This window comes from Euleptes europaea, chromosome 7 (genome assembly GCF_029931775.1).
Source record: "Euleptes europaea isolate rEulEur1 chromosome 7, rEulEur1.hap1, whole genome shotgun sequence".
In the NCBI taxonomy this organism is placed as follows: domain Eukaryota; kingdom Metazoa; phylum Chordata; class Lepidosauria; order Squamata; family Sphaerodactylidae; genus Euleptes; species Euleptes europaea.
This window is the reverse complement of record NC_079318.1, coordinates 15,777,941-15,802,361: the sequence shown is the minus strand read 5'-3', so window position 1 is coordinate 15,802,361 and position 24,421 is coordinate 15,777,941. Positions and strand designations below refer to the sequence as shown.

Genomic DNA, 24,421 nt, shown 5'->3' with positions numbered 1-24,421 from the left:
AAGCAAGCTCAGAAAGCACTGCAGCAACCCTTTCTCTCTTCCTTATCATGTTATACATAACTAGAAGACAGTGAGTTTTAATATCTTTATATTAAACTGTTCTCTTACCACACACACAAAAAAGACAAAACGTTTATTGTGCCTGCATATGTATGTGATTTCTTTCTCTGCAGAGCTGTCTGACCAAATCCAAAAAGCCTTGCTGCTTGAGGATGAAAGGAAAAGGGCTCAAGAGGAATCTGAACGCCTGGAGAATGAGCGTTTGGCTGCTCTGCAAGCCAAGGAAGAACTAGAGAGGCAAGCTGCCGATCAGATGAAGAGCCAGGAGCAGCTGGTATGAACTGAAGATAATTTGGAGATAAACTTGGGAGACAACTCTGCCTCAGTGCTGCACCCTGGGGCAGGAGGACATTATTGGCCAGACTGGTGCCAGTCTTATGGTCTAGTTATTGGGAGCAGATACAACCTGAATAAATTTAAATGGTGAAAGAGAACATAAAACCATAGGGGATTGAATGAATGTGTTTCTAAATTTCATGACTGCGAAAAAAAATAATAAAAAGTATTAATAAAGACTCTCTCTCCCCACCCACCCACGGTCAAACAGGCTACAGAGCTTGCAGAATACACAGCAAGGATCGCACTTCTGGAAGAGGCGAGAAAGCGCAAGGAGGGTGAGGTGGAAGAATGGCAGCACAGGGTAAGAATGAAGTTTCTTCAGGGTTGTGGATCTGCCTGTCCTGTTCAGAGGCGCGTAGCAGCCTCTGGCTTTCTCAAATGCATCCGTAAATCACAAAGGCCAGGAGAACAGATGTTTTTGCTACTCTGGTGGCCCCTCTACATGACCCTGGTGGGGAATGGAGGGCACTGCGTGTGAATGGAGCTATGCAGTGTCATTGGAGACCAGCGAATATGGCAGACTGGTGTGATGCCATGAGACTAACGTGGGTGGGACTGCTGTTTGCTTCCCACCATCTAGTATGTACATGCATAGTTATTTCCATTCCATTTACATTTATTGTTATGGCCATTGGCCAGCATAAAATATCAGAGCAGTGTATGCATAGTTATTTGCAAGTAGCAAAATACCTGAAATTGTGCTAAAACAAAATCATGCTGATGTAATTGGTACCTGAAGTATTACAAACAAATTCTTTGGATAGAAAAATGCACTCTAAAATGCCCTGTTTTTATTTAGCAAAACAATCTATCGCTGTCTGTCTGTCTTCTGTGTGTTCCTGCTCAGGAGCACGGGTACATTGATACGCCCCCAGTGCAATGTAGGAATTTGCTTCCTGGTTCCACTTTTGCAGGCTAAAGAAGCCCAAGACGATCTCATCAAAACAAAGGAGGAGCTGCACTTGGTGATGGCTGCTCCCCCTCCTCCTCCCCCCCCAGTGTATGAGCCAGTGCACTATCACGTCCATGATAATCTTCAGGAAGAAGGAACAGAGTTGTCCGGCTACAGCGCAGAATTCTCAAGTGAAGGCATATTAGACGATCGCAATGAAGAAAAGCGTATTACAGAAGCTGAAAAGAATGAGCGTGTTCAGAGGCAGCTGAAGGTTTGTGTTCTTAGCAGCAACCACACTGTCAAGGGTTATCATGGGTAACAGGCCATATGGATGCATTCAATTATTAATCTTTTCAGATATTCAGCAATGTGTCCTGACCAAGTTAGGAGAAAGCCACACTCAAATACTTTAAATATTTGTTTTACTCCCATTGCTTCTCCAAAAAGTTCAGAAGCTTAGAGAAGGGTAGTTCAAACTGTCAAACAAATTAATTTCACCATCCCTTGACTTTTTTCCCCTTCTGCATAGGCTACTCCTAAGGGAGGCCTAGAAGCCCCATGGCGCAGAGTGGTAAGCTGCAGTACTGCAGTCCAAGCTCTGCTCACGACCTGAGTTCGATCCCAACAGAAGTCGGTTTCAGGTAGCTGGCTCAAGGTTGACTCAGCCTTCCATCCTTCCTAGGTCGGTCAAATGAGTACCCAGCTTGCTGGGGGTAAAGGGGAGATGACTGGGGAAGGCACTGGCAAACCACCCTGCAAACAAAGTCTGCCTAGAAAACGTTGGGATGTGACGTCACCCCATGTGTCAGGAATGACCCGGTGCTTGCACAGGGGACCTTTACCTTTAAGGGGGCCTAGTTCTTTGTTATTTTTAAAAAAATTCTTATTTTTGCTGCCCTAGTGCTCAGATTTGAGAAGTTCATGCATATTTAAAGTGAACATAAACTGGTTATCCAGCTTTTCTCTCTGGATATCTTCGCTATGGTGTTCCTTGTTGTAGACTAGAGAAGGTTAATTGGACCCATTAGAACAACAACAGAGGGTTTTAGAGGTTTTCAATCTGTTACTACCAGCTGAGTTTTCCCGTGTAAGTGGAAAACGTGATCCTTAGTTTTAAGAGTGTTCAAAGGATTCCATGTTTGCATTGTCAGCCCTATTAATGCTCACATATTGATAGAACAGTGTCTCCTAAAAGTATGTGTACATCCTGTTAACACTGTGTTAATATTGTAGACACTGACTGATGAACTAGCCCAAGCCAGAGATGAGAACAAGAAGACCCAAAATGACCTCATCCATACAGAGAACATGCGGCAAGGACGGGACAAGTACAAGACCCTGAGACAGATTCGGCAAGGCAATACCAAACAGAGGATCGATGAATTTGAAGCTATGTAAAAGCACCAAGAAGGCAAGACTCTGGAAAATGCAGATCTTGAATACTGACTTTTCTTTTCGAAGGGTCACTGAACAGACACACCAAATAATATCCCCATACTCTCTCACTTGGATGCTACCTGAACTTAGCAACCATCAACTTCAGTAAGTGCACAGGGGTTGCTGCCAGAGAATATCAGTCAAATCTTGGAAACTTCACATTTGGCCATATCCTAGTGCCAAAAAGGCCTTTCTTACTTTGTTGTCCAATTTTAAGACTTAACGTGCAGCTTGTTAAACTGCTTAAGAACAGGGACTTCCGCTGTGGCATACACGTTAGACTAAAAATAAAATAATAAACCTACTGTTGATGTGGTGTGCCATGTTTCTTATTACTAAACATCACAACAAATTAGACTTGTCGACACAGAATGTAGGGATATAAATCCTTCAGGGCTGCCATGTAATTCTCCCTTCCCCCCCCCCACCGCCCCGTTGCAGAAATGTCACAACAAACACAAAGAATCCTCTTTTTCTAGGTGTAAGTCTAAGAGAAGTTAAATTACCATAGGATCTGGAGACACATCCACAGTGACCACTCATAAACGGGTACACTTGGATACCCTCCTTGTGTAAAGAGGTAGGCAGGAATTGTTGTTGTCCTTCGACCTGATTGAAGTGTGGTACTCCAGCTTAACCAATCAGCTGTAGTGTAGTATTTATATACCTATATTGAAATGTAAGTGCAAATATGAATTATAATTCTAGTTTGAAAAGGGAGAATAAACGTTTTTTGCTTTGTATATTTTGTTACCTCTGTCAGATTTAATATTAAAATAATATGTTAGAAATAACTCCTATTCTTTGCTGCAAAGCAGTGTAGGAAACTGATTACTATCTAGAAAACATTTGTAAAGGTGATTTTTTTTACTTTAAAGAACAATGTGATACATGACTGATTCAGTATATACAATTTCACTGTACCTATTTTTTTCTAACAATTTTTGAAATTTTTAAAAAATGATATAGCTTCAGACTCCAACCATGAAGGGACCTTCTACGGGCTTTTTATTCTCTATTAAAGAGTGTTTCTATGGATTTCCTCCACCACTTTACCCATATTAGTCTTCACCCCAAAACAATTCTCCCTTTTAAGACTCTGGAAATCTGCTAGAACACCAGGGCATGGTATCAGTTTGGTTCTACATAAAACTCCTTATGATGCTTTGTACCCAGTGTTATGGGATTTGTTTGCAATTCACCAACAAATAAAAAAAAATCTGCAAGGCAACAGGATTTTGAAGTTGCGTGATTTCTTCCTGCCCTGAGTCTTTTCTCCTTTAAATTATTACAATACATGTACACACACTGTCTCATAATACTGATAATATATAACAGGGAATGAGGAAGTAGAATGGCTGATCAAAAATGATCTTTGGTAAGGAAGGGCAGTTCTCATACTTTACTGGCTCCTTTCAAAGAAATTGGTGAACTCAGAGACCAACTTTCCAAAGGATAAGGGTGGGCATTGGTGTGCTGTTCCAGTGCCAAAACGTTTGGCTGAATTTATGAGATGTATCATTTGAGCTGTATGGGAAACGAATCTGTAAATGTCAGTACATAGTTTAAAAAATATAAGATTCGCACTTATAAAAATGGAAGGTGGTATTATGCCATCACTGAAATCCAGATTGATCAAATAAAAATGCTGACAAAATAGTACAGAAATATGAAGAAAAAGACTGGTACTGAAGAGGAGCGAGTAACTGGGAGAAAATGATGCTCTAGCCTTGGATGACTGCGTAGCCTCTTGTGTACAAAATACGCATTACCTGTGGCCTCTCACACTTGCAGTGAGATTGACCTACTTGCATTGTTTAGTCCACAGCTAGGCCTAGCTTCAAGAAGGCAATAGACAGTGAAGTACGTGTTTTCTAGAATATACACTGACAATATTTGTGTTAAGAGCATCCTCACTGAATTCCCAACAAGCACCATTCTCTCAATAGCAGTTGGAAACATTCATGCCAAAATTGACAAAGCTACCTATCCAGTTGTCCTGAGAAATGTAGTGATCTTTAAATCAATTTGCTGTTAACCACTTATAGTATATAGATGTACCATATAATGACTTAAAGCTTCAGACTTTTACAAGGAGAAGTAGTTTTGAAAGGACAACTAGGTAATCATGTTCTTCGTGACTTTTATTTCTTGGTTTCAAATAAGCAGCTCATACCAGTTTTGCAAGGATTCATGCTACAAAAGTAGATTTCTATCTACTGGAGCTGGAGGAGACAGTCTGAAAATGGTTCAGTAGTCAAACTCATGAGCATTGGAATGCAAGGTAAGTGTTATGTCTGTCCATTCATATGGGCTGCTGAGCACTTTTTGCCACTGAAGACATGCTTGAGAGGTTGCATCTGAGGTTCTGGATTGGAATGCTGCGAATAGAAGAAAACAAGAATTACCTCCTTTGACTCTTCTATTCTTTAGCTGTCATAGCTTACGTCCTGTAGGATGCAACTGAATACGTTGAGTTACAACTATTAGGAGTGCAAATTCTTTATTTTAAGGCTGCATATAATAATTTCAGGTTTTAACTATTTTACCCATCACTTTCTATATTTATCTTTAATGCTGACATGCAAAACCTGAAGTAAGGGAGTTGAGTAATAAAGAGTTATAAAGAGAACAATTTCCACTGCCCTATAGGAACTAAGTTTGGCTGTAAATGTTTTATGAGATTCAACATAGCTTAATGTGCTTCCTAGCAATTTTCTTTGCATGGTAGGGAGGGTGCAAGAGAACCAGCCCAGAGCATGCTTTACAAATCAATCTTGCATCGCACATCCTTACAGTCAATGCAACAGAAATCATCTAGTCCAACCCCCTGCACAATGCAGGTAATTCACAGCTACCCACTCCCCCCTGCTCTATACCCAGAGGAAGGCAAAAAACCTTCCAGGATTCTTGGGCCAATCTGGCCTGGAGGAAAATTCCTTCCTGACCCCAAAGAGGCGATTGGGAATTCCCCTGGGCATATAAGAAAGGGCCACAAGAGCCGAGCACTGGCTCTTCCCTTCCTGCCTTCCCTCTCATGATCTGCCTAAATTTATAGAATCAGCATTGCTGTCAGATGGCAATCTAGCCTCTGATTAAAAACCTCCAAAGAAGGAGAGCCCACCACCTCCCAAAGAAGCCTGTTCTACTGGGGAACCCCTCTGTCAAGAAGTTCTTCCTACAGCTGAAAATTCTTGATTTAGTTTCAACCCACTGGTTCAGCTTACTGACTACATGTAAACTGCCTCAGATGCTCTGCAAACAAAGGCTACTAAATGGCCTCCTTTAGCCATTGATCTGGCTTCAAACCATTTAATTAGAACAGTTGTAAAACCTCCATGTCTGACTTAATTGCATTAGTCTCTGGCAGTGAGGGAAAGAACAGTTTGCTACAGGGAACGCCTAGCAGGGGAGCAAGCAGGCAGAAAGCAACTCCAGTTAAAATGGTTAGAGATGTGACAGTTTCCCTTTTATCATTTTGTTTGCCAAAGGAAGCCCAGGCAATAATGGAGAAATACAATAGCCTAATTCAGCCTGCAACAACTAGGCCAGTGGTTCTCTGCAGACAGCTGACAGGAGGGAGCCAACTTCCCTTCTGACTCCCTCCTAATGTACATAGCTTCACCAGGAGGCCAAATATCCACATTTGTTGTCTAGGCTGGAGTTCCAGCCAGGTTTTCCAGAACGTTTTGCTCCTTGGTGGGGACCCCTGTGCTCCAGGTTCATCCATTTCAAAATCTCTCTCATAGAATGAAACCTCAGGGGAGAGGTTCATTCCCAAAGAATGTATTGTTACATTTCTCCCCTATCCCAACCTCCCCCCCCTTTCAGAGGGGAAAACACATAATACCATGCAATTATGGTTTCAATGCATGAGCTGGAGCATCCATGGTAATGCTTGGATTCTTTATTTCCCTCCATGTGGCTATGGTAGGCATATTTATATACAGAGCAACAGGACCAATGACTGTTTCCTTTCCTTGTGTGTGAGAGGGGAAGGAAATGTTGCAAGCTGAAGACCCACCAGGATAGTTGGAGAATCTTAGAATTAAAATGGCCCCATTCTGCATAAACCTTTATGGCTGTAGACCTCATGAAAAATCTACCCGTGCCTTTAGAAGCATTCGTGGGGATGCTTCAGTGTAACGAACACTGCAGTCTTAGGTAGTAGTGGGTCTGTACTTCCAAACCATCATGGCGTACACTGCTCATATGGACTGCAGTTTACATGAAAAACATCAGTCCAATTGTGCCATTAATAACCAACTACTCTTGTCCTAAAAATGCTTTGGGTGTGTTGTTTTTAAATACACTCCAACCTATCAAAAACACAGGGGTTTGAAATGTATGCCTTTTAAGCTTATTTTCCGTTTCCTTTTTTAAGTACCAGAACAAAATTAGCGTGAAAGTGGTTTGGGGGATAGCAGAACTCATCCTTCTCTTGACCGTGATACTTTATTTTACCCAGGAGCCAAGCTGATATCATGGTTAACAGTCAGAGCTAGGCGTCAAGTCCTCCTATTTCAAACCTTGTCCCTGTTACAACCTCCATCTGTGGCAAAGAAATTAATAGTATTGTCTACCCTACAGGATTGTTGCAGTAGAGAAGAGCAAGAGCCCAGTGGCACCTTAAAGACTAGCAAAATTTCTGGCAGGGCATGAGCTTTCATGAGCCACAGCTCACTTCTTCATACTAGCTGTATCTGAAGAAGTGAGCTGTGGCTCACGAAAGCTCACACCCTGCCAGAAATTTTGTTAGTCTTTAAGGTACTAGTGGACTCTTGCTCTTTTCTACTGCTACAGACAGATGAACATGGCTACCCATCATGATCTACAGGATTGTTGTAAGGGTTACAACAAGACAGTGTATGAACAACACTTTGAATACTCAATATGTACATGCTTGTTATTATTATGAAAGTTAAATGTACAGAATTAAGACTTGGGAAAAGAACTCTGCCACACACACACAAAAAAAAAACATTTAATGTTAACCCCTGTATCTAACAGCCAAGAAGTAGGCTCCACATGGATAGGCAAATTGGCACAAGGGGTCTAGCCACAGCTACCGTTTTAGAGTTCTGCAAACAATAAGCACTCAAGCTAATTTGGGGGTTAGCATCACCACCCCAATACTGATTGTCATGTGGGTATTGCCCCCCCTCCCAAAAGTGCTAGAGTTGAGGTGGCATTTTGAGCTGCCATGGCACCAGCCACCAGGAGGAGGCTGCGAGGGTGTGGAAGGTCAGCGCTGGGCCACAACAGGCAGCAATGTGGAAAATGGGATTTCCTGTCTTTGTGCATCCCCTCTTGTACTTATCTCAAGTAATCCTTACAACTTGGGGGGGAGAAGCTGAAAACCTGTGAATTTGTGGCTGAGATCATGTTTGAGCAACAGGAGCCTTCCTGGCTAGCGACTCATTCTCTCACTGTGCCGTTGCAGTTGCAACATCTTGGCATTGCTGTGATGTGTACATTATCCCTCATATCTGTTTCCTGACCCTTGAGACTTCTGGGATTTGTTTTTTGTTTTTTTTACAATAACTTACTTGTTCCGAGCCTTGTGCCACCCAGAAATTGTTCACGTAAGCCGAAAGGTGCTTGATCCCAGACGGTTAAGTCCAGACAAGACTGCTGCAGCTGAGATGGGGTAACACCATTAAAGACAAACAAGTGTTTCCATTGTGGATGGGCTTGTTTCTTCAGCACAGGAGTCCTTTGTTTCATGTCACGTTGTCCCAGGATGCACAGGCAGCTTCCAAAAAAGAAATTTAGAAAGCACGCAGTGAGTTTCAGAACAGGAGAAAGTTCGGGCACAAGCTTACCACGTTTAGAAAGTCTGCTTGACTTCAACAGGAGCATTGAGCGCACAAGTACCTCTCTCTTATTGAAAGCAATGGGACTGACAAGTGCTTGATTTAGGCTGAATTGTGCCTATGTCTGATAGAACAAAAGAATAATAGCACTGAAGGCAGGAGTATTTTATTGTGGCAAGAGCTTTTACAGATGAAAGCACCAGGCTCTCGCCTACATGTCCAGCAAATGCATTACTCATCCAGGTCCCATGAGGTCATGTTTTCTGAGAAAGGCTAACATAGCTATACTTCTTGATCCCATTAGTGAAGCATTATGAACTATCTTTCATTTGTCCTTAGTTTTATTTTGGCAGAAATTCCCACGTGTGCACCCACATACAGTAGCTCTTTCTCTGTCCCTGAAAGAGCTTGTGCAACTGATGCCAGATTTAAGCCCTCTTTCCCCAACACTACAATCCTGACCCAAATCAGGCCCCTGTGTGCCTGGCAATTTAGTTCTGAGCATGGGGGGCGGAAAACCCATCACATCTGTTGACAGAATCAAGTAGGTATCTAGGTACAGCGTATTAGGTAGTTAGGTACTTCAGGAGCAGCTTTTGGGGAGGCATGCTCTGGAATATACCCCAATGTTCCCCTGAAAAAGTAAAATCCAGATCCCAGTATCAACAATTAGGAAATTACTGCATCTTTTTGTGGTAGAAGCTCAGGATTTGTCCATGAACCATGAATAGCTCACAGAACACATCTCTCTAATTGGTTCCCATCCCCTTGCAGATTTGACTAAAATAATAATAATAAAAAAATACAAATTCAGAAATTAAAAGCTTAAGTAGTTAGACATCAGACTGAATTTTCAACAGGTAATCTCTGGTACTAGTGAGAGCGTTGTGTTGTATCCAACGCAGTGCTCTTTACATCTGCCTGGTGTCTAACTACTTAAGCTTTTGTTTTAATTCTGTTTCCAGATTTCTACTCTGTACTATCTCAAAAGCTTAATATAGTAAACAGCATACCTAAAACACAATACCAAATCAAAGTTTGTAATACTGCAGAAAAATCCCAGCCCAACCACAATAGTCAACCAACATTGCCTCTAGAAAATGCTCTTAAATTCGGAGGCTGCCTTGCTTGGGATTATAAAGGACTCCAGTCCTTGTCGCACTGGTGCAGAGTACTCATACTGAGATAAGTAATAGAATTATTGTCAACCATACCTTTTAACAAATGAGTTCAGTATGCCATCAGGTCTTGTAATTGGCAAATTCTTAGCTTCAAGTACTATAATATGGAGCTGGTAATCAGGATATGTTTTGTCTTCCCTCACTGCAAGAGGAAACATCACTTAAACTGTAAGAAGGATAAAGGCTAGAAAACATTTACAGCGCATTCCTGAAAGGAATGCCTGCACCGAGTTTAGGAGGCAACCCAGTGGTTGCCCGGCACAGGATTCTTGTGTAGGAAGAGGGTTGCAAGGGAGATACGGGAGCTGGCGTATCTGCTAAAAAAGGGGGGGCATTCCTGAGCCAAAACGGCTCAGGAGGCCGACTAATGTCGGCCCCGCACCCTGGCTGGTGCCGGAACACCCCAGGAACGCTGGAACACCTCCCAGCTTTTGTGCCGGCGTCCGGAGGCTGGTGGGAGGCGGCGGCTGGGCCCAGTGCTGCTGCTGCAGCGGCCGGGGACTGGCATCATGGCCTGCACGCCAGTGCTGGGGCAACCCACGCTGGCGTGTGCCTACCAGGTGCCGGAGGTGTGGGCCCCTGCACCGGCAGAGGCCTTTTTCGGCCTCCTAAGGATTTTCAACACGGCCACCGGTGCAGGTCAGGAAAGGGCTGTTACGGTAATATTTTCGGGTGCTGCTCTTTTTGAAGTGACTTTCCCAAAATTCACACTAGTCATTAGTTGTGTGTGGGGGGGCAATGGATTTGTGTAAAAATAACAAGAAGTCATGTGACATCTTCTAGAGATGAACTGATCTATTGAACAAACAAAATACTCAGAAGCACACACACAGGCTGCAACCACCCAGAGATGTGAAAACACCCCACCACAACAGAAGCAAGTGGCACAGAAACAGCATCTACATGCCCTCTTCTCACACCACTTGCTCTGCTGCCACACACACCCTCATCACACTTCCCCATTGCATTGGTGTACCCACAGCCTGCAACCCCCCTCCCCTTAAAGCCGTTGTTCTCCCCCCCACACCAGACATGCTGTAGTGCTACGGAGCAGCTTAGTACATAAACAAGGGGGGGAGCTCTTTGAAGGGGTGGGAATGGGGAGAGGGAGAGCTTAGATCTGCCCTTGTTAGCATAGCAGCTGTGGGTCAGCATCCAGATGGACTCTCCACCCACAGGGCCACCCCTGCAGTTTTCTTTTTACTTCAGAGAAAACGAGGTGAACAGCCACCTTCTTCTGCCTAATGATAGGGTTAGCTGTGCTCTGGGGACTTGGATCACTAATAATGCTACAAGCATCTACTAGCATCCAAATCACAGTCATGACTGTTATGTAAGAGGTCTCTGTCACTCCTGTTCCCTTTTTTAAAGCTATGAGAATGGGGGGGGGGAGGTTACACCCTGCAAAAGCCACCTTGAGCTCAAAGACAAATAGATTATGAGGGTTTGATGGGAAAGCAAGGGAAGAAATGGAGGGGGGGACATCTGGAGAAAGACCAGGGCCTAGTCCTCACAAAAACAGGTGAAATGTTAAATTTGTGTTCAGACTGTACCACTTCAGACTGTAGGTGTGATAATTTTTCTCTGTACAAAAAAATCTCAATACAAAGAAGATTAACATGTCAGGGAAATCTCCAGTTTCCAATAGGTAGGGAATATTTTGTAAGGACAAGCACTCAGTCATGGAACTCTTATTTGTACTTAGAAATGGTACAGTCCAGGAAGAGGTTTGTCATCTCATCTGATCTTTGTAAGGGGGGGGGGTGCTGATAATGCAAAGAGAGGACCATACCACTATCTTGCAACCAAGCAGTTGCTGCCCCTTCTATGTAGCTGACTGGAGCTCAAAATCAAATGTGACATGAAACTTTCAGCTACAGAAGGGAAAAGGGATAGAACTAGAAGCCTATTGATAGCCTACATGCTTTGCTCAATCCTTTCCTACTTTGCCACAATGGAAGCTTCAAGACAACATGGAGCCTTGAACAAATAGTGATTTTGCCTTTTAAAGGCTTTACACAGATTGACTCAGAATATTAACAGTAAAATAAATACATACAGTGCTTTGCATTCTTTTTCATTTGGTCTTCAGATTCAGAGTTATTACAGAGGGAAGGTGAAACCAGCTTTGCACGCACCAGAAGTTCTCCACTGTAGTGAATCATATTATCTTCTGACTTTTCAGCCTAAACCAAAGTTGAGAGAGGAAAATGCATGAAAAGGTTTGACAGCTTGTGAACATTCCATGCCACTCCCCCCTCTCATGATTTATTCTCATGATCAGCTAAGGTAGTTGTAATAAATGGATACAAAAATCCAAGAATTGAAGTTTATCTGTGGTAATTACAGCAATTATATGAGATAATTGTCTGCATATTCAGCCTGGCCTCATCTTTCTCTGATCTACCTATCAAACTAGAACTGCTAGTAGACTTCAATCTAGGTCAGACTGGGAATCTCAGTAATTGTATTTTAACTAAGCTAATTTTCAAGGCACTTCCACTCACATGACAATCTGCTATACCCAGATTTAAATACCTCTGTCTCCCAACTAGATGTGTGCACTTCAAAATAACATGTTGTATTCATTCCAGATCTGGATTTTGGGGGATGTTTTTTGTTATCCCAAATGTTTGAGACTCTCCTTACCATTTCAGGATTTCTTTCAGGGTTTCTGAGGGGGACCCAAAAGTTCAGGATAATTTTAACAACTCCCACACACCAAGAGGCAGCAGGAGCAGTGAGGGAGGGAGGGAGAGAGAGAAAGATGTGCATTCAGGAATGTGCATTCAGCTATACCCAGTCCAAATATATAGCCAAAAATACCGTATCGGTATTTTCTGGATATATTTCAGTCTGGATGGTATCTGGGATACCAGGAAATTACTCCCGAAAAATCCCAGAACTATTCAGCAGTAACCAGGAAAATTGGGAGGCAGCATTTTAAGGCTCCGAGGACTGTTCCCCCCCCCTTTAATTTTACTGTGTTTCTGTGTCTTTCCAGGGCTTACCATGTTGGTTTGGCTTTGATTCTGTCCTTCTTAAATTGGTTTTGTTGGTCTTGCAACATTGTATTCTTTGCGCAGGTTGCCTCATGTGGGGTCTGAAGTGGATTCTCAGGTTTAACATTGCCTTTGATTCTTGGGTTGTACACTGGATCAGATTCTCTGGTTTAACATTGGTTGGGCTCACTCAGATTTCTATTCAGTTTGGCTTGGGCAATTCTGTGATTTGACATTGGATTGGATTCTCAGGTTGTACATTTGTTGGTCAGGCTTGCCCCATTGTCCCGTGCTTCTGCCGGGATTCCGTGGTTGTGCATTGGTTCTTTGGGCTGGTTGGTTTGGTCTGCTTTGAGAGGCTTTTGGCCAGGGGTTGCTTCGCTTGCTCTTGTGTCCTTAGCTATTCTTTGCTATGGGGAAAGCATGGAATTCCCCTCCCTCCATAGCAAACAATGGGGATGGCTGAAGGCACCGTGTTCAGGGGCCCACAGAATTGAACCTCTTGGTTCAATTCACTTGAAATTTGGGGGTTATTTAAAGGATAGGCACCAGCAGCTCCACTGCAATTTTGATACAATGACATATACATTCTATCTGGGCTTCAATTAATGTGGTTTTTTAAATTGTTCAAATCCTTCCAAGATGTTTGAAAACTAACTGGAATGTCTATTGAATAAGCAGGTGACAGCAGTGGCTGGGGGAGTTCGTTCTCACCAGTTTTGACTGGTGAGCCAGTTGTGGCCTTTCCTGGGCAGGAAAAATCTTGCCACCATGGGGCATGCTCTGGTAACATCCCCTTTTGAAGGTTTGCTAGTGGCCGTCACTACATCTGCTGGCCATGAATTCCACAATCTACTTGTTAAGTGAAGCAGTACTACTACTTGTTTGTTACAAATCTATTGCTCATCAATTTCACTGGGTGTCCCCAATTTCTAGTATTATGGGAAAGGGAACCCATCAGAAGATGTTGAAAATCCAAGTACATGCCTACCAGATCACCCTTATCCATACATATGTTAATCCTCTCAAAAAATCTCCAAAAGACAGGCAGGGCAAGACTTTAACAGAAGCCATGCTGATTTTCCATCAGTAATTCTTGTTCCTTTATGTACTTAATGATTCTGTCTTTAATAACAGCTTCTAACTAATTTACCTGGAACAGAAGTCAAGCTAGCTGGCCTTGATTTCCTTGAGGCCCTTTTTTAAACACTGGTGTTACATTTGCTACTTTTCAATCCTCTGGTGAAGAGGCCAATTTAGCAACTATATAGATATAGATATATCTTAGAATATTAATAATTTCACATCTCAGTTCTTTTAAGATCCTAGGTTTAAGCCAACTGAACACGAAGACTTATCAGCTTTTAATCTGTACACTAGTCCTAGAACTTCATCTCTCATCACCTCTATTCTTCACACACCTTTCCTGAAAACAGCCGCTCTGGTATGGGTAGAGGCCCCACATTTTCCATCGTGAAAACAGACAAAGAATTTACTCAGTTTCTTTGGCATCTCCCCATCTTCCTTAATCAGACCTTTCACTCCTTTGCTGTCCAATGGTCCAACCACTTCCCAGGCCAGTTTCCTGGCCCTGACATATTTGAAGAAATATTGTTTGTCTTTGTATTTTAAGAAATCTGCTCCTCAAATTCTATTTTTGCTTGCCTTATGTCAACTTACATTTGTTTGGTAAGAACCTGTTCACCTTTACATTCACTTCATTCAGGCAAGCTTTACTTTTTAAAAGAAAGCCCTCTTATCGTTTCCTTAACTTGGGCCATTCACCACATTGGCATCCATTGGTGGTATCTATCCTAACATGACATATACATTCTATCTGGGCTTCAATTAATGTGGTTTTTTAAATTGTTGAAATCCTTCCAAGATGTTTGAAAACTAACAGGAATGTCTATTGAATAAGCAGGTGACAGCAGTGGCTGGGGGAGTTCGTTCTCACCAGTTTTGACTGGTGAGCCAGTTGTGGCCTTTCCTGGGCAGGAAAAATCTTGCCACCATGGGGCATGCTCTGGTAACATCTAGCTTAGATTACTGCAATGACTCTACATTGGGCTGCCCTTGAAGACTGTGCAGTAGCTCCAGTTAGCACAGAATGTGGTGGCCAGAATTTTGCCGGGTATGGGTCACGGGAACCATATCACACGAGTCTTGTTCCATCTACAGTGGCTACCAATTTGCTTCCGGGCCCAATTCAAGATGATGGTATTGACCTCTAAAGCCCTATTATGGCTTGAGGCCAGCATACCTCATGGACAGCTACATGAACCTACACATCCACTCCAGTCATTTTTGGAGGCCCTGTTTCGGGTGCCCTTGCCATCTGAGGCTAGATGGGTGGCAACCTGAGAAAGGGTCTTCTCAGTCATAGCACTGAAACCTTGGAACTCCCTCCCCAAGGAGATTTGTCTGTCTCCTTCTATCATTCTCTTCTGCCAGCAGATGAAGACTTCTTTGTTTTGTTTGCTGTTCCCCCATGGACTGTTAATGGCCCTCCTCCTTGGTTGGGTTTTTATGTGTGTTTTTATGTTTTATTGAATTGTTTAAATATGTTATATACATCTATAGCTTTAATTTTTTTGATGTCTTAATGTTGAAATGTTTTGATGTTTGCCACCTTGGAGAAGGTTAAATAAATATTGTGCACATTAAACCACATGCAATCTAAAAAAATAAGACACTGGAAAACTAAAATTAGCAGATTTAAAATAAATCCCAAGTTACCTTTGTTTTCAGTTGATACCAACTAAACAACTGAGCTGACTTGTCTTCAAAATTCCATGATTCAAATGATACGACCACTTCCCCAAGGAATACTCGGCGTCTGAAAGTTCCAGAGTGCCAGACGGACACCTGAAGTTGTCGCGTTTCCAGCTGGGAGTATTCAGTCTTGTACTGTAAAGGTAAACGGAGCTGGTATAAGACACATAAGAAATCTTTCACATAATATAATGAATTAACTAATTTCTATTCGCCGGGCCTCCTCCCCAATAAGATCTATAGAAAATGAAAAATAATCTTCCCTCTGCCTTGAGAGTACAATAAAATATACTACAAACCGGATCAATATTAGGAAAAAAAGACAATTCAGCAGCTTTTTGAGCCTCACCATTGCTTTTTGTGAATCCAGTGCACCCTAGAGCAACAACTTGTTAGGGCAGTTTGTTTTGGGAGACAATTCATGCTGGGCAAGTTATCTTTTAGGGAAATTCTCTGCCATTTTGTAATTGGAGAACACCATATAAGCTTCAGAGGAAATCCAGACTTGCTTGGAACATAGTCTGAAAACTGTACTAAAGGGAAGGAGTTGAGGACATCACAATGCCTGGAGGTAGTTGTGGAGTGGATGTGGGCTAATAAACTGAAGCTTAATCCTGACAAGACAGAAGTGCTACTAGTGGCCGGAAGGTCTGTTCTGGGATTTAAGGTGTCACCCATTCTGGATTGGGGTTGCACACACCTTAGAGGAACAGGTCCGTAGTCTGGGAGAGCTCTTGGATAAGCAGGTGGCAGCTCTGGTCAAGAGTGCCTTTTACCAGTTTTGATTGGTTAGCCAGCGGCGGCCTTTCCTGAACAGAAAAGATCTGGCCACTGTGGTACATACCCTGGTTACATCTAGATTAGATTACTGCAATGAGCTCTATGTGGGGCTGATCTTGAGGGGTGTTTGGAAACTTCAATTTTATCTCTTTTTAAAGTTGCTTATCTCACAGGGAACAAAAGGAGAACAACAGTGTCTGACAAACTTGTGGACGATCCCCCCCTAGGCAGATGTTGAGTTATACATAAGATCCAACAACTTTTTAAAAAAGCATCCCAAGATTACACCATTATGGGGTGATCAGCACTCTGAATGAGAGCACCAATCACCCAGAAACCACAAATTAAAGTGGGGTAAGATCTGTATTTTGATTTTTGCTAGAAAAAATAGGCAGGAGAGAATTATCATGGTAGCTAAGCAGCCACAATGTTTCCAAACCCCCACAACAAAAATTGCTTCCTGTTCAAAGGTCTATCTTCCTACTATGGATGCTTCAAGGAGTGATGTAGTAACATTTTGATTGTTATGGCACCAATAATACTGAGATACTCCATTGGCCAACAAAACAGCATACTACTGTACAATTGACATTGGGTTAATGCTGTGCCTCCAATCATCTGTTCTGGTGGTTTAGGTAGAGTGACCAGATGCAGAGACACACCTGTTCTTTTTACAATTGTGTAGAAGAGGAAATTTCAGCAGATGAGCTTGTCAGGCAGGGACAAGTAATTTCAGCTACAGTTGGTTAAACTGCATCTTCTACTCAGTTCTAAAAGGGAAAGGTGCTCTGAGTTCCGCTCTGATCTTGTTACCCTATCGTGATGGCTCAATGAATACACTAATGGAGAGCTCCCCATCTATCTATTAGGCAGGAAGATAGGCAAATAACAGCTCTGAGAGTTTTGCAAGCCCTTCATATGCAATCTTCCTGTCTATGAAGTCAGGATGAACGTCCCTAAACTCTGGACTGATGAGTCACAGTAGCCAGCAAAACTGCCGTCTCCCAATGCCTTTTAATGTGACAACTGAAACATTGTATGTGAACATGCCATTGTAACAGTGATGAATGAGACATTGGCAAGGAGAGGAAGTTTATATAGTGGACATTATCTCCTATTGGCTTAAGTATTCAAACAGCTACATGATTAATGCATTAACATTGCGTGAGACACTTCCTTTAAATTTTGTAAAAAATTAATTCACTCATAACGAAGTGCAAGTCAAAGATATCCTTTGTAAGCTGCACAACCCATGTGTATTAATATTGTTCTGGACAGGCTTTGCATTGTTCAGATAGTACATTCTAGAAACTTATTGCCATAACGTAATTCAAGCTACAATCAATTTTCTGCAGAAAAAAAACAAGTAGCTCTGCCTTCCTAGGTTCTGGTTTGATGGAGCTGTTTTAAGCTGCTCCTCTTATTCTGATTGCATCTGCTCTCTCTTACAGGGTAGCTTGATTTGGCTGTCCTGTACATGAACTGGCTTAAATATGCCTTTAACCGATCTTCCTTCACTGGACATTTCCTGAAATGTCAGGGAGAATTTTGCTGTTTGAGAAACAGTAAGTGAGGAGAGAGATATCTGGATTAAGACTATTGCTGCAATGTACCTTTAACGTTTCATGGAAAGCAGGATCCACTGTGTTCTTTTTGACAGATGTCTTCCGTTTACTCTGAGGAGATTTATCTGGTAACAAATAAGTCTTGACATACCTTGTAATTTAGAGATGGAGTCAGCAGTTAAGAGCAGTTAAAAGGAAGGAAGGTAGAGAATATAGCCAATGTTTGCTACTCATTAATTTCTGCAACATTCAGAGGGTTTTTTGTTTTGTTCTTACAGCTTTCTAGGCCTGATGTTACAGTTCATCATTTATTGCACATATTTCTCACATTTTCCCTCATGCTTCTAGAGATATATTCATTTGTGAGCATTCAAACCACAATATTTCCTCCACAATCATTGGTGTTGTGGTTACTCTCTGGAATGTAGCTGTGTGAGTATCTGTCACAGGTTCTTATTGGGAGGAGTTATAAGTAATGAAAATCCCCCCAGCACATCTGACTTATGGAGACCTCTGGTGGGGTTTTCAAGGCAAGGGATGTTCAGAGATGGTTTGCCAATGCTTGCTTCCACATCATGACCCTGGTATTCCTCGGAGGTCTCCCATCCAAATACTTGCCAGGGTCGACCCTGCTTAGCTTCTGAGATCTTGGCTATCCAGGTCAGGGCACTGTGGGATATATTCACATTTTAATGTTGATTACTGGTATGTGTCAATGAGTTATTTATACCTCAGTTAGAGCTTCCTTATTACTTCAGAGTAACACATTTTAGGTGTCAGTTCACACATTTAGCTGCCAAGCAACAAGTGATAAGAAATCAGGATGATGCACAGACATATGCAAAACAGCCCTGGTACAAAAAGTGATGTCCCCCGGCCATTTAGGGAGGATAAGAAAAAGGGAGGAGTGGCCATACTTTTAAAAAACCCTTAACCTCCTTTAGAAAAACCTGGGTTTACCAAATTTCTACCCAAACAGAACAGTTAAAGGGGTTTAATATCATTCTCTTCCAGGAGTAAGGGACTCTAGTTTACAGGAGGAAGGAAAATGTAAGTCCAGTATAGGGACTGAAATGTTATGGAAACCAATAGAAACATTTGTCAGGTTCAGTTTTCATATATAGCTAGTGTTACTGTCAGTATAAAAGAAAGTGACTCAAATTCTTAAAAAACAACATATGACACTGCTCTAAATCACACTCACTTATCCAGACTACTTTAAAAATCTATTGTCTAGGGAAGTACCATCTGCAATGGGGTATCTTCCTAAATAACTCCGTCTTTCGCCCCCTTCTGGCCAGTAAACATTTGCAGCAAAATTAATTTCTGCAAGTATACCCCGTCTAGCTGGAAGTTAATAGATTATTTCAATTAGTTTGTGACCCACATTAGTCCCTGTAGGTTAATGCAACTGCTGCCTTTTTTCCCCCACACACAAAACAAAAGAAACTTACGGGTTGCATTTTTTCTTTCTTTCCTCTCCATAAGCCAAATTCTTGCAGGCCTTTATGCATATTTCTAAAATGCTTGATTTGAAAATATATCTGATGGCAAATTCTATTTCACCACTGACATCAGCTTTCTCAAAGTTGCCAGCCTCACTGCAAGTACTGTTTATGCTATACAAACTACCCTGTAAAAAGACAAAGAATAGAAATATTGTCAAAGCCACTATTCATGTATCTCTCTTTAGACTTCACTCCTATGCAACATATAGAATACTACAGCCACCTTCACTTCAGAAGAAGATTGCCCACGTCTCTGGCTTTCCTGGTAGCAGTCTAACTTTTGCTGCCTTCGGCAAATGGTGCTGTGTCCACACCTATGCCCTGCTGACAGGAACTGCAGAAAGGTCAGTTGGAAACATAAGCTCTCTACAGTCTTATAAGGGTTTGTGAAACTCCGTATATTTTGGGTGGAGGGAATTTCCCACTGTTTGACTAAAAATAGCACCAGTGAATATTTAAGCTTCAATCATCTATTTCAGCAATCTGTTTCCCAGCACTGGGAAGGTAACACAGGATGAAAACAGGATCAGTACTTACTCGTTTTATGCCTGCAGAAAATATGCCACTCTGGGGACTAGATGGCACAACCGTTTGGATGGAATCCCGTTCAGAAGTAATTACACTGTCTTCTTGTGCTCCACTTATAAGTCGCTGAAGACTCGGGGCCTGTTTTACCTGTAAACAAATGTTCTTTCGTTTGCTTAAGACAGTGCACCCAACAATTTTCAGAAGGTGCAGAAGCGTCATTCATATAAGAAACTCTCCCACTCAAAAAGATCACAGTACTGGAAGGCCCGGACCTGCAAGTACTCTGTCAATTAAAGGTAATCAGCTATTCTCAAAATCTGTTGTGCTTTCTGGCTGCAGAACCGGTATTGCTTTCAGAAGACAATGCTAAGTTCACTGGATAAATTTATTTTCTAAACTGCCCTTTAAGACACGTGCAAATACCCTGTTTGCAATATCAATGGCAGTATCAGACTGGCTCCTCTTCTCTTTCTTTAGTTCCATCTCCTGCCCATAATCAGCCGTTAGAAGACATTTGTCAACTACCATGTCATTCTGGGACTTTGAGATACCTAGAAAAATAAGAGAAAGTGGAAAAAACAAGAACATATATGCAATATTTTAACATTTTAAGCTGGGTTTGTGATAATTGTGAAAAAGAAAAACAATAGTTCCATCTGGTGGAGCCATCCAACCTTCCTACAAGGAGCCTTCCTCCAATTTATGTGGCATTTCCATTGAAGGAAGAGCCGCTTAAGTTGGAGGAATACAACAAACTTTGCTCAGTGGAGTGGTAGGATCCATCCTGAAATGTTTACACTCTGCTAATCTGAACTCCAACTGTAATTTCAACTAAGTGCTGATGTACACATTGCAGGACATGCATGCTTGCCACATACAAAGGAGTGCTTGCTGGGAGGAACAAAAAGGCAGAGGGCACACCAAAACCCAGAAAAAATACAAGAATCAAAGCCAATTAAGTAAGGTTATTTAGCAAAATATCTAGTCCTTGGCGCATGTCGTTACCTTCATCAGGGGAATCTGTTCAACTGACAATTGTCAGGGCCAAACTAGACATGAGTCCAACTGATGAGATTTTTAAAATGCCACGAGGATCAGGCCCACAGTGCAGCTGGCTGAGGTACTTGTGTGTCCCCCCTCCCCCGGGCACATGCCTTTTCAAGCCCTGAAACTGCTGCACAGGCAGCCCCCTCCCCGCCACTGCTATTTCAGCACTTGAAAAGGTGCAGGGAGGTGGGGGCAAGAGCACCTCAGCCCACTGCACTGTGGGCCTGATCCGGCCCTTGAGGCATTTTTAAATCTCTCTAAATCCCATGGGTTGGACCTGTGGGCATCATCCCATCTAGTTTGGCCTCGTGTCATTTTTAAAATGGTGGAGACCCTGTGGCTGCCATCATGTCCAGTTTGGCCCTCAGGTGATTCTTCCTGGAGAGATGCATAGAGGAGCTTGTCAGAGTCATGCTTATTTCTCTTTCAGAGTTATACTTATTTCTGTTCAAGTGTGTCGATTCGTTATGCTATTCAGCCTGCCAGGAGTCCAGGCAGGCTCTTGACATGAGTTAGGCCAATTCCTGTGCAAGTGTTGTTCTTTCGTTTTGTTTCTCGGAATGGGTCAAGCTGCCCCACTCCTTCCCCCTCCCTTTGCTCTGGCCTTGAGTTTCATGTAGGCACTTTCAGTATTATGGCTTACTCCCTCCCCCCTTCCTGCTAGGCTCTGTTATCACCTTGTTCCCAGGCAGCTTGCTTCTGCACCTGGGATGACTCTGTGCTTAAAGTTATGCTTTGTAGTTTGGTTCGCCATTAGCAGCTTTGAACTCGTGGATTGCTCATGTTGTATTCCTACGTGTTCCTCAATAAATGTTTACCTGCTTCTGATTCACCTGGCTGAGCAAGTGACTTATTGGGATTGCCGAGGGCAGCTGAAGAACCTCACAGAGCTAGGTTTCCAACAGGTTTTGTTGAACACAATACATTGGGAAAGGGGGATGCATGTCTATAAGCATGCTGTGGACACCAAGTAGACTCGCTTAGAATTGGTCTCATAGCAGCATTGTTTTGGTGGTGGAAAGTGCCGTAAAGTCACAGCTGACTTATGGCGACCCTGTAGGGTTTTCAAGGCAGGAGACAAACAGAGGTGGTTTGCCATTGGCTGTCTCTGCGTAGTGACCCTGCACTTCCTTGGTAGTCTCCCCTCCAAACACTAACTAGGGCTGACCCTGCTTAGCTTCCAAACTGGGCTAGCCTGGGCCATCTAAGTCAGGTTTTAGAACAGTGAAAGTCTTTACAAACACTTACTTCTTATATGAGTGGTAAAAGACAGAAACAGGTTTTCCACAGACCTATGGAAACCTTTCTTCTGGTCATGTTCCTGTGATATAAAAACAAAATGGATAAAGAGATAAAATGAGGAGCTGTGTTATCAAGGCTTCTAGTATCACATGCCCTTAGAAACGGCAAAGGAAGCATGTGTGCAAGTCTTGCAATCAGAGCTACTGCTTCTACAGCCAAGCAATTCTGGCAAATGTCCTGGCAGGGATGGAACTATAAATGTCTGCAAACAGACAAGAGAGCTCAGTCCAGTCCTTTGGCATCTCCCAAAGCCCTGGGAGTCTATAAAGACAACAACGACAACAAACAAATATTTCTAAATCCCTATCCGTTTCAGGCTTGCTAAATTCTATGTAAGCAGATTTATGCACAAAAGAAGTAATTTTATCCACAGTTGCCGTTACACCATTGTTCTGCTTCTTACCATCAACTATTTAAGAACAGTCAATTTTCCCCAGCCTTCCCACCGCATAAAGCAGTGCTTCTCAACCTGGGGCCATATGGCCCCCTGGGGGCCCCAGGGATATTCCAACGGGGTCACAGGTGAAAATTGCGTAAATGGGGGGCCATGGCACGAGACTAGGGGGCCACAGAGGGAAGTGAGAAGTGAAGAAAACAGAAACATATGAAAACCTAACACATGACTTCCTTCATTGCCCTTCTATGCATTGTTTGCAACTATGGGTTTTTGTATCACTGTAATCTTGTGCAACCGTGGTAGAGGCTCTGTTCTCCCTTGTATGTGAACATTGTTGTTTATTAGCATGTTGTATTCCATTTTTGTGAGGTATTTTTTAGTAAATTTCAGTTTCCCAATAAGAACTGCACGTGTGCATTTTGTGTGGCTGTTTATGCTTCTTTGTTCCTTGGCTATTTACAAACAAAACATTTAAATAGCTACCTTTCTACCAGTAGGACGAGGTGGGGGGGCACAGGAAGGAAACAAGGTCGGAAGGGGGCCACGGTCAGAAAAAGGTTGAGAACCACTAGCATAAAGTATTTATATGCCTCTGAAATATTAACTCCGCCTTTCATCAAATAAGTTTTTTAATTAGTTTTTAAACCCAGGCAGAAGCCTGTTTGTTACTCTTCCCTGTCCTGTGTGTGTGTGTGTGTGTGTGTGTGTGTGTGTGTGTGTGTGTGAAGTGCCGTCAAGTCGCAGCCGACTTATGGCGACCCCTTTTTGGGGTTTTCATGGCAAGAGACTAACAGAGGTGGTTTGCCAGTGCCTTCATCTGCACAGCAACCCTGGCATTCCTTGGTGGTCTCCCATCCAAATACTAACCAGGGCTGACCCTGCTTTGCTTCTGAGATCTGACGAGATCAGGCTAGCCTGGGCCATCCAGGTCATACCAAGTTTTAAAGTAGGGAGAAAGTGCTTAGAAACTCTGTGCCCTAATCTGATTCAGGCATTCGGAACAGAAAAAGTGCATAGTGCAGTCCAGATGTTTTCCCCAGATTTCATTTTGTATGAGATGTATTAATTCAAGGAGGCCATATTTTGTGAGCTATCAAGTCACATTCAATTTATGGCAACCCCATAGGATTTTCAAGGCAAGAGACATTCAGAGGTGGTTTGCCATTGCCTGCCTCTGGGTCACAACCCTAGTATTAGGGATGGGGTGTTCTTTAATTCTGAAAATGAAGTAAGGTAAATAAGAAGAGAGGTGGTAGCTATAAGGTTGGGACTGGACAGTAGGGCCAAAGAGGGGGATATGTTCCAGTTGTTCCAATGCCAACCTGAGGTGGAAATGAACTGTCATGTCAAGTATCATATTATGGCGGTGTTACTGTTGCAGATAGGAAGCTACTGCAAGTGTGAGTGGCTGTGATTCTGATTGAGGCTCAGGGATGGAAGGCAAACTACATGCGATGGCAGTAGATCCATATGCTTAAACCCAGATCTACCACAATCATGTAGGTAGGAGGGGAATTCCATTTAAGTAATGAAAATGACTGACATCTCTAGTGCCTTCTTCCCCAAAATCTCCCATCTGGAGTCACTTCCTGTATCAGGCTGAGGGATAAATGAAGTTGGGAGGCAAACTAAAGGGAGGGTAAGCTCAAATGAAGAGGGAGTTCCCCCACACTCACTTGATTGTAACAGATCTAGGGTTTAAACACACACGTCTGCCACTATCACATCTAATATGCCCTCATAAACTGACTTACACCCACAGTGTCATAATGTCATCCTCTGAAACAAG

The 24,421-nt window shown here is 42.6% G+C and overlaps 2 protein-coding genes across 2 annotated transcripts in view; one reads left to right on the top strand and one right to left on the bottom strand.

Annotated features, from left to right (window-relative positions):
- Positions 1-2,961, top strand: part of EZR (ezrin) — a 48,304-nt gene extending 45,343 nt beyond the window's left edge. Inside the window, exons 10-13 of the mRNA XM_056852360.1 lie at positions 174-334; positions 608-700; positions 1,314-1,565; positions 2,528-2,961. Coding sequence (XP_056708338.1) covers positions 174-334; positions 608-700; positions 1,314-1,565; positions 2,528-2,692 — 671 coding nt within the window. The 3' untranslated portion in view covers positions 2,693-2,961. The remainder of the gene's footprint in view (positions 1-173; positions 335-607; positions 701-1,313; positions 1,566-2,527) is intronic.
- Positions 2,962-4,968: 2,007 nt separating this feature from the next.
- The window catches only part of SYTL3 (synaptotagmin like 3), a 32,288-nt gene continuing 12,835 nt past the window's right edge, over positions 4,969-24,421 (bottom strand). Inside the window, exons 6-15 of the mRNA XM_056852361.1 lie at positions 22,182-22,254; positions 20,310-20,437; positions 19,896-20,033; positions 19,305-19,483; positions 17,899-18,001; positions 15,470-15,640; positions 11,788-11,914; positions 9,762-9,870; positions 8,281-8,486; positions 4,969-5,112 (exon numbers count right to left, since the gene is read on the bottom strand). Of these exons, the coding sequence (XP_056708339.1) occupies positions 4,982-5,112; positions 8,281-8,486; positions 9,762-9,870; positions 11,788-11,914; positions 15,470-15,640; positions 17,899-18,001; positions 19,305-19,483; positions 19,896-20,033; positions 20,310-20,437; positions 22,182-22,254 (1,365 nt within the window). The 3' untranslated portion in view covers positions 4,969-4,981. The remainder of the gene's footprint in view (positions 5,113-8,280; positions 8,487-9,761; positions 9,871-11,787; positions 11,915-15,469; positions 15,641-17,898; positions 18,002-19,304; positions 19,484-19,895; positions 20,034-20,309; positions 20,438-22,181; positions 22,255-24,421) is intronic.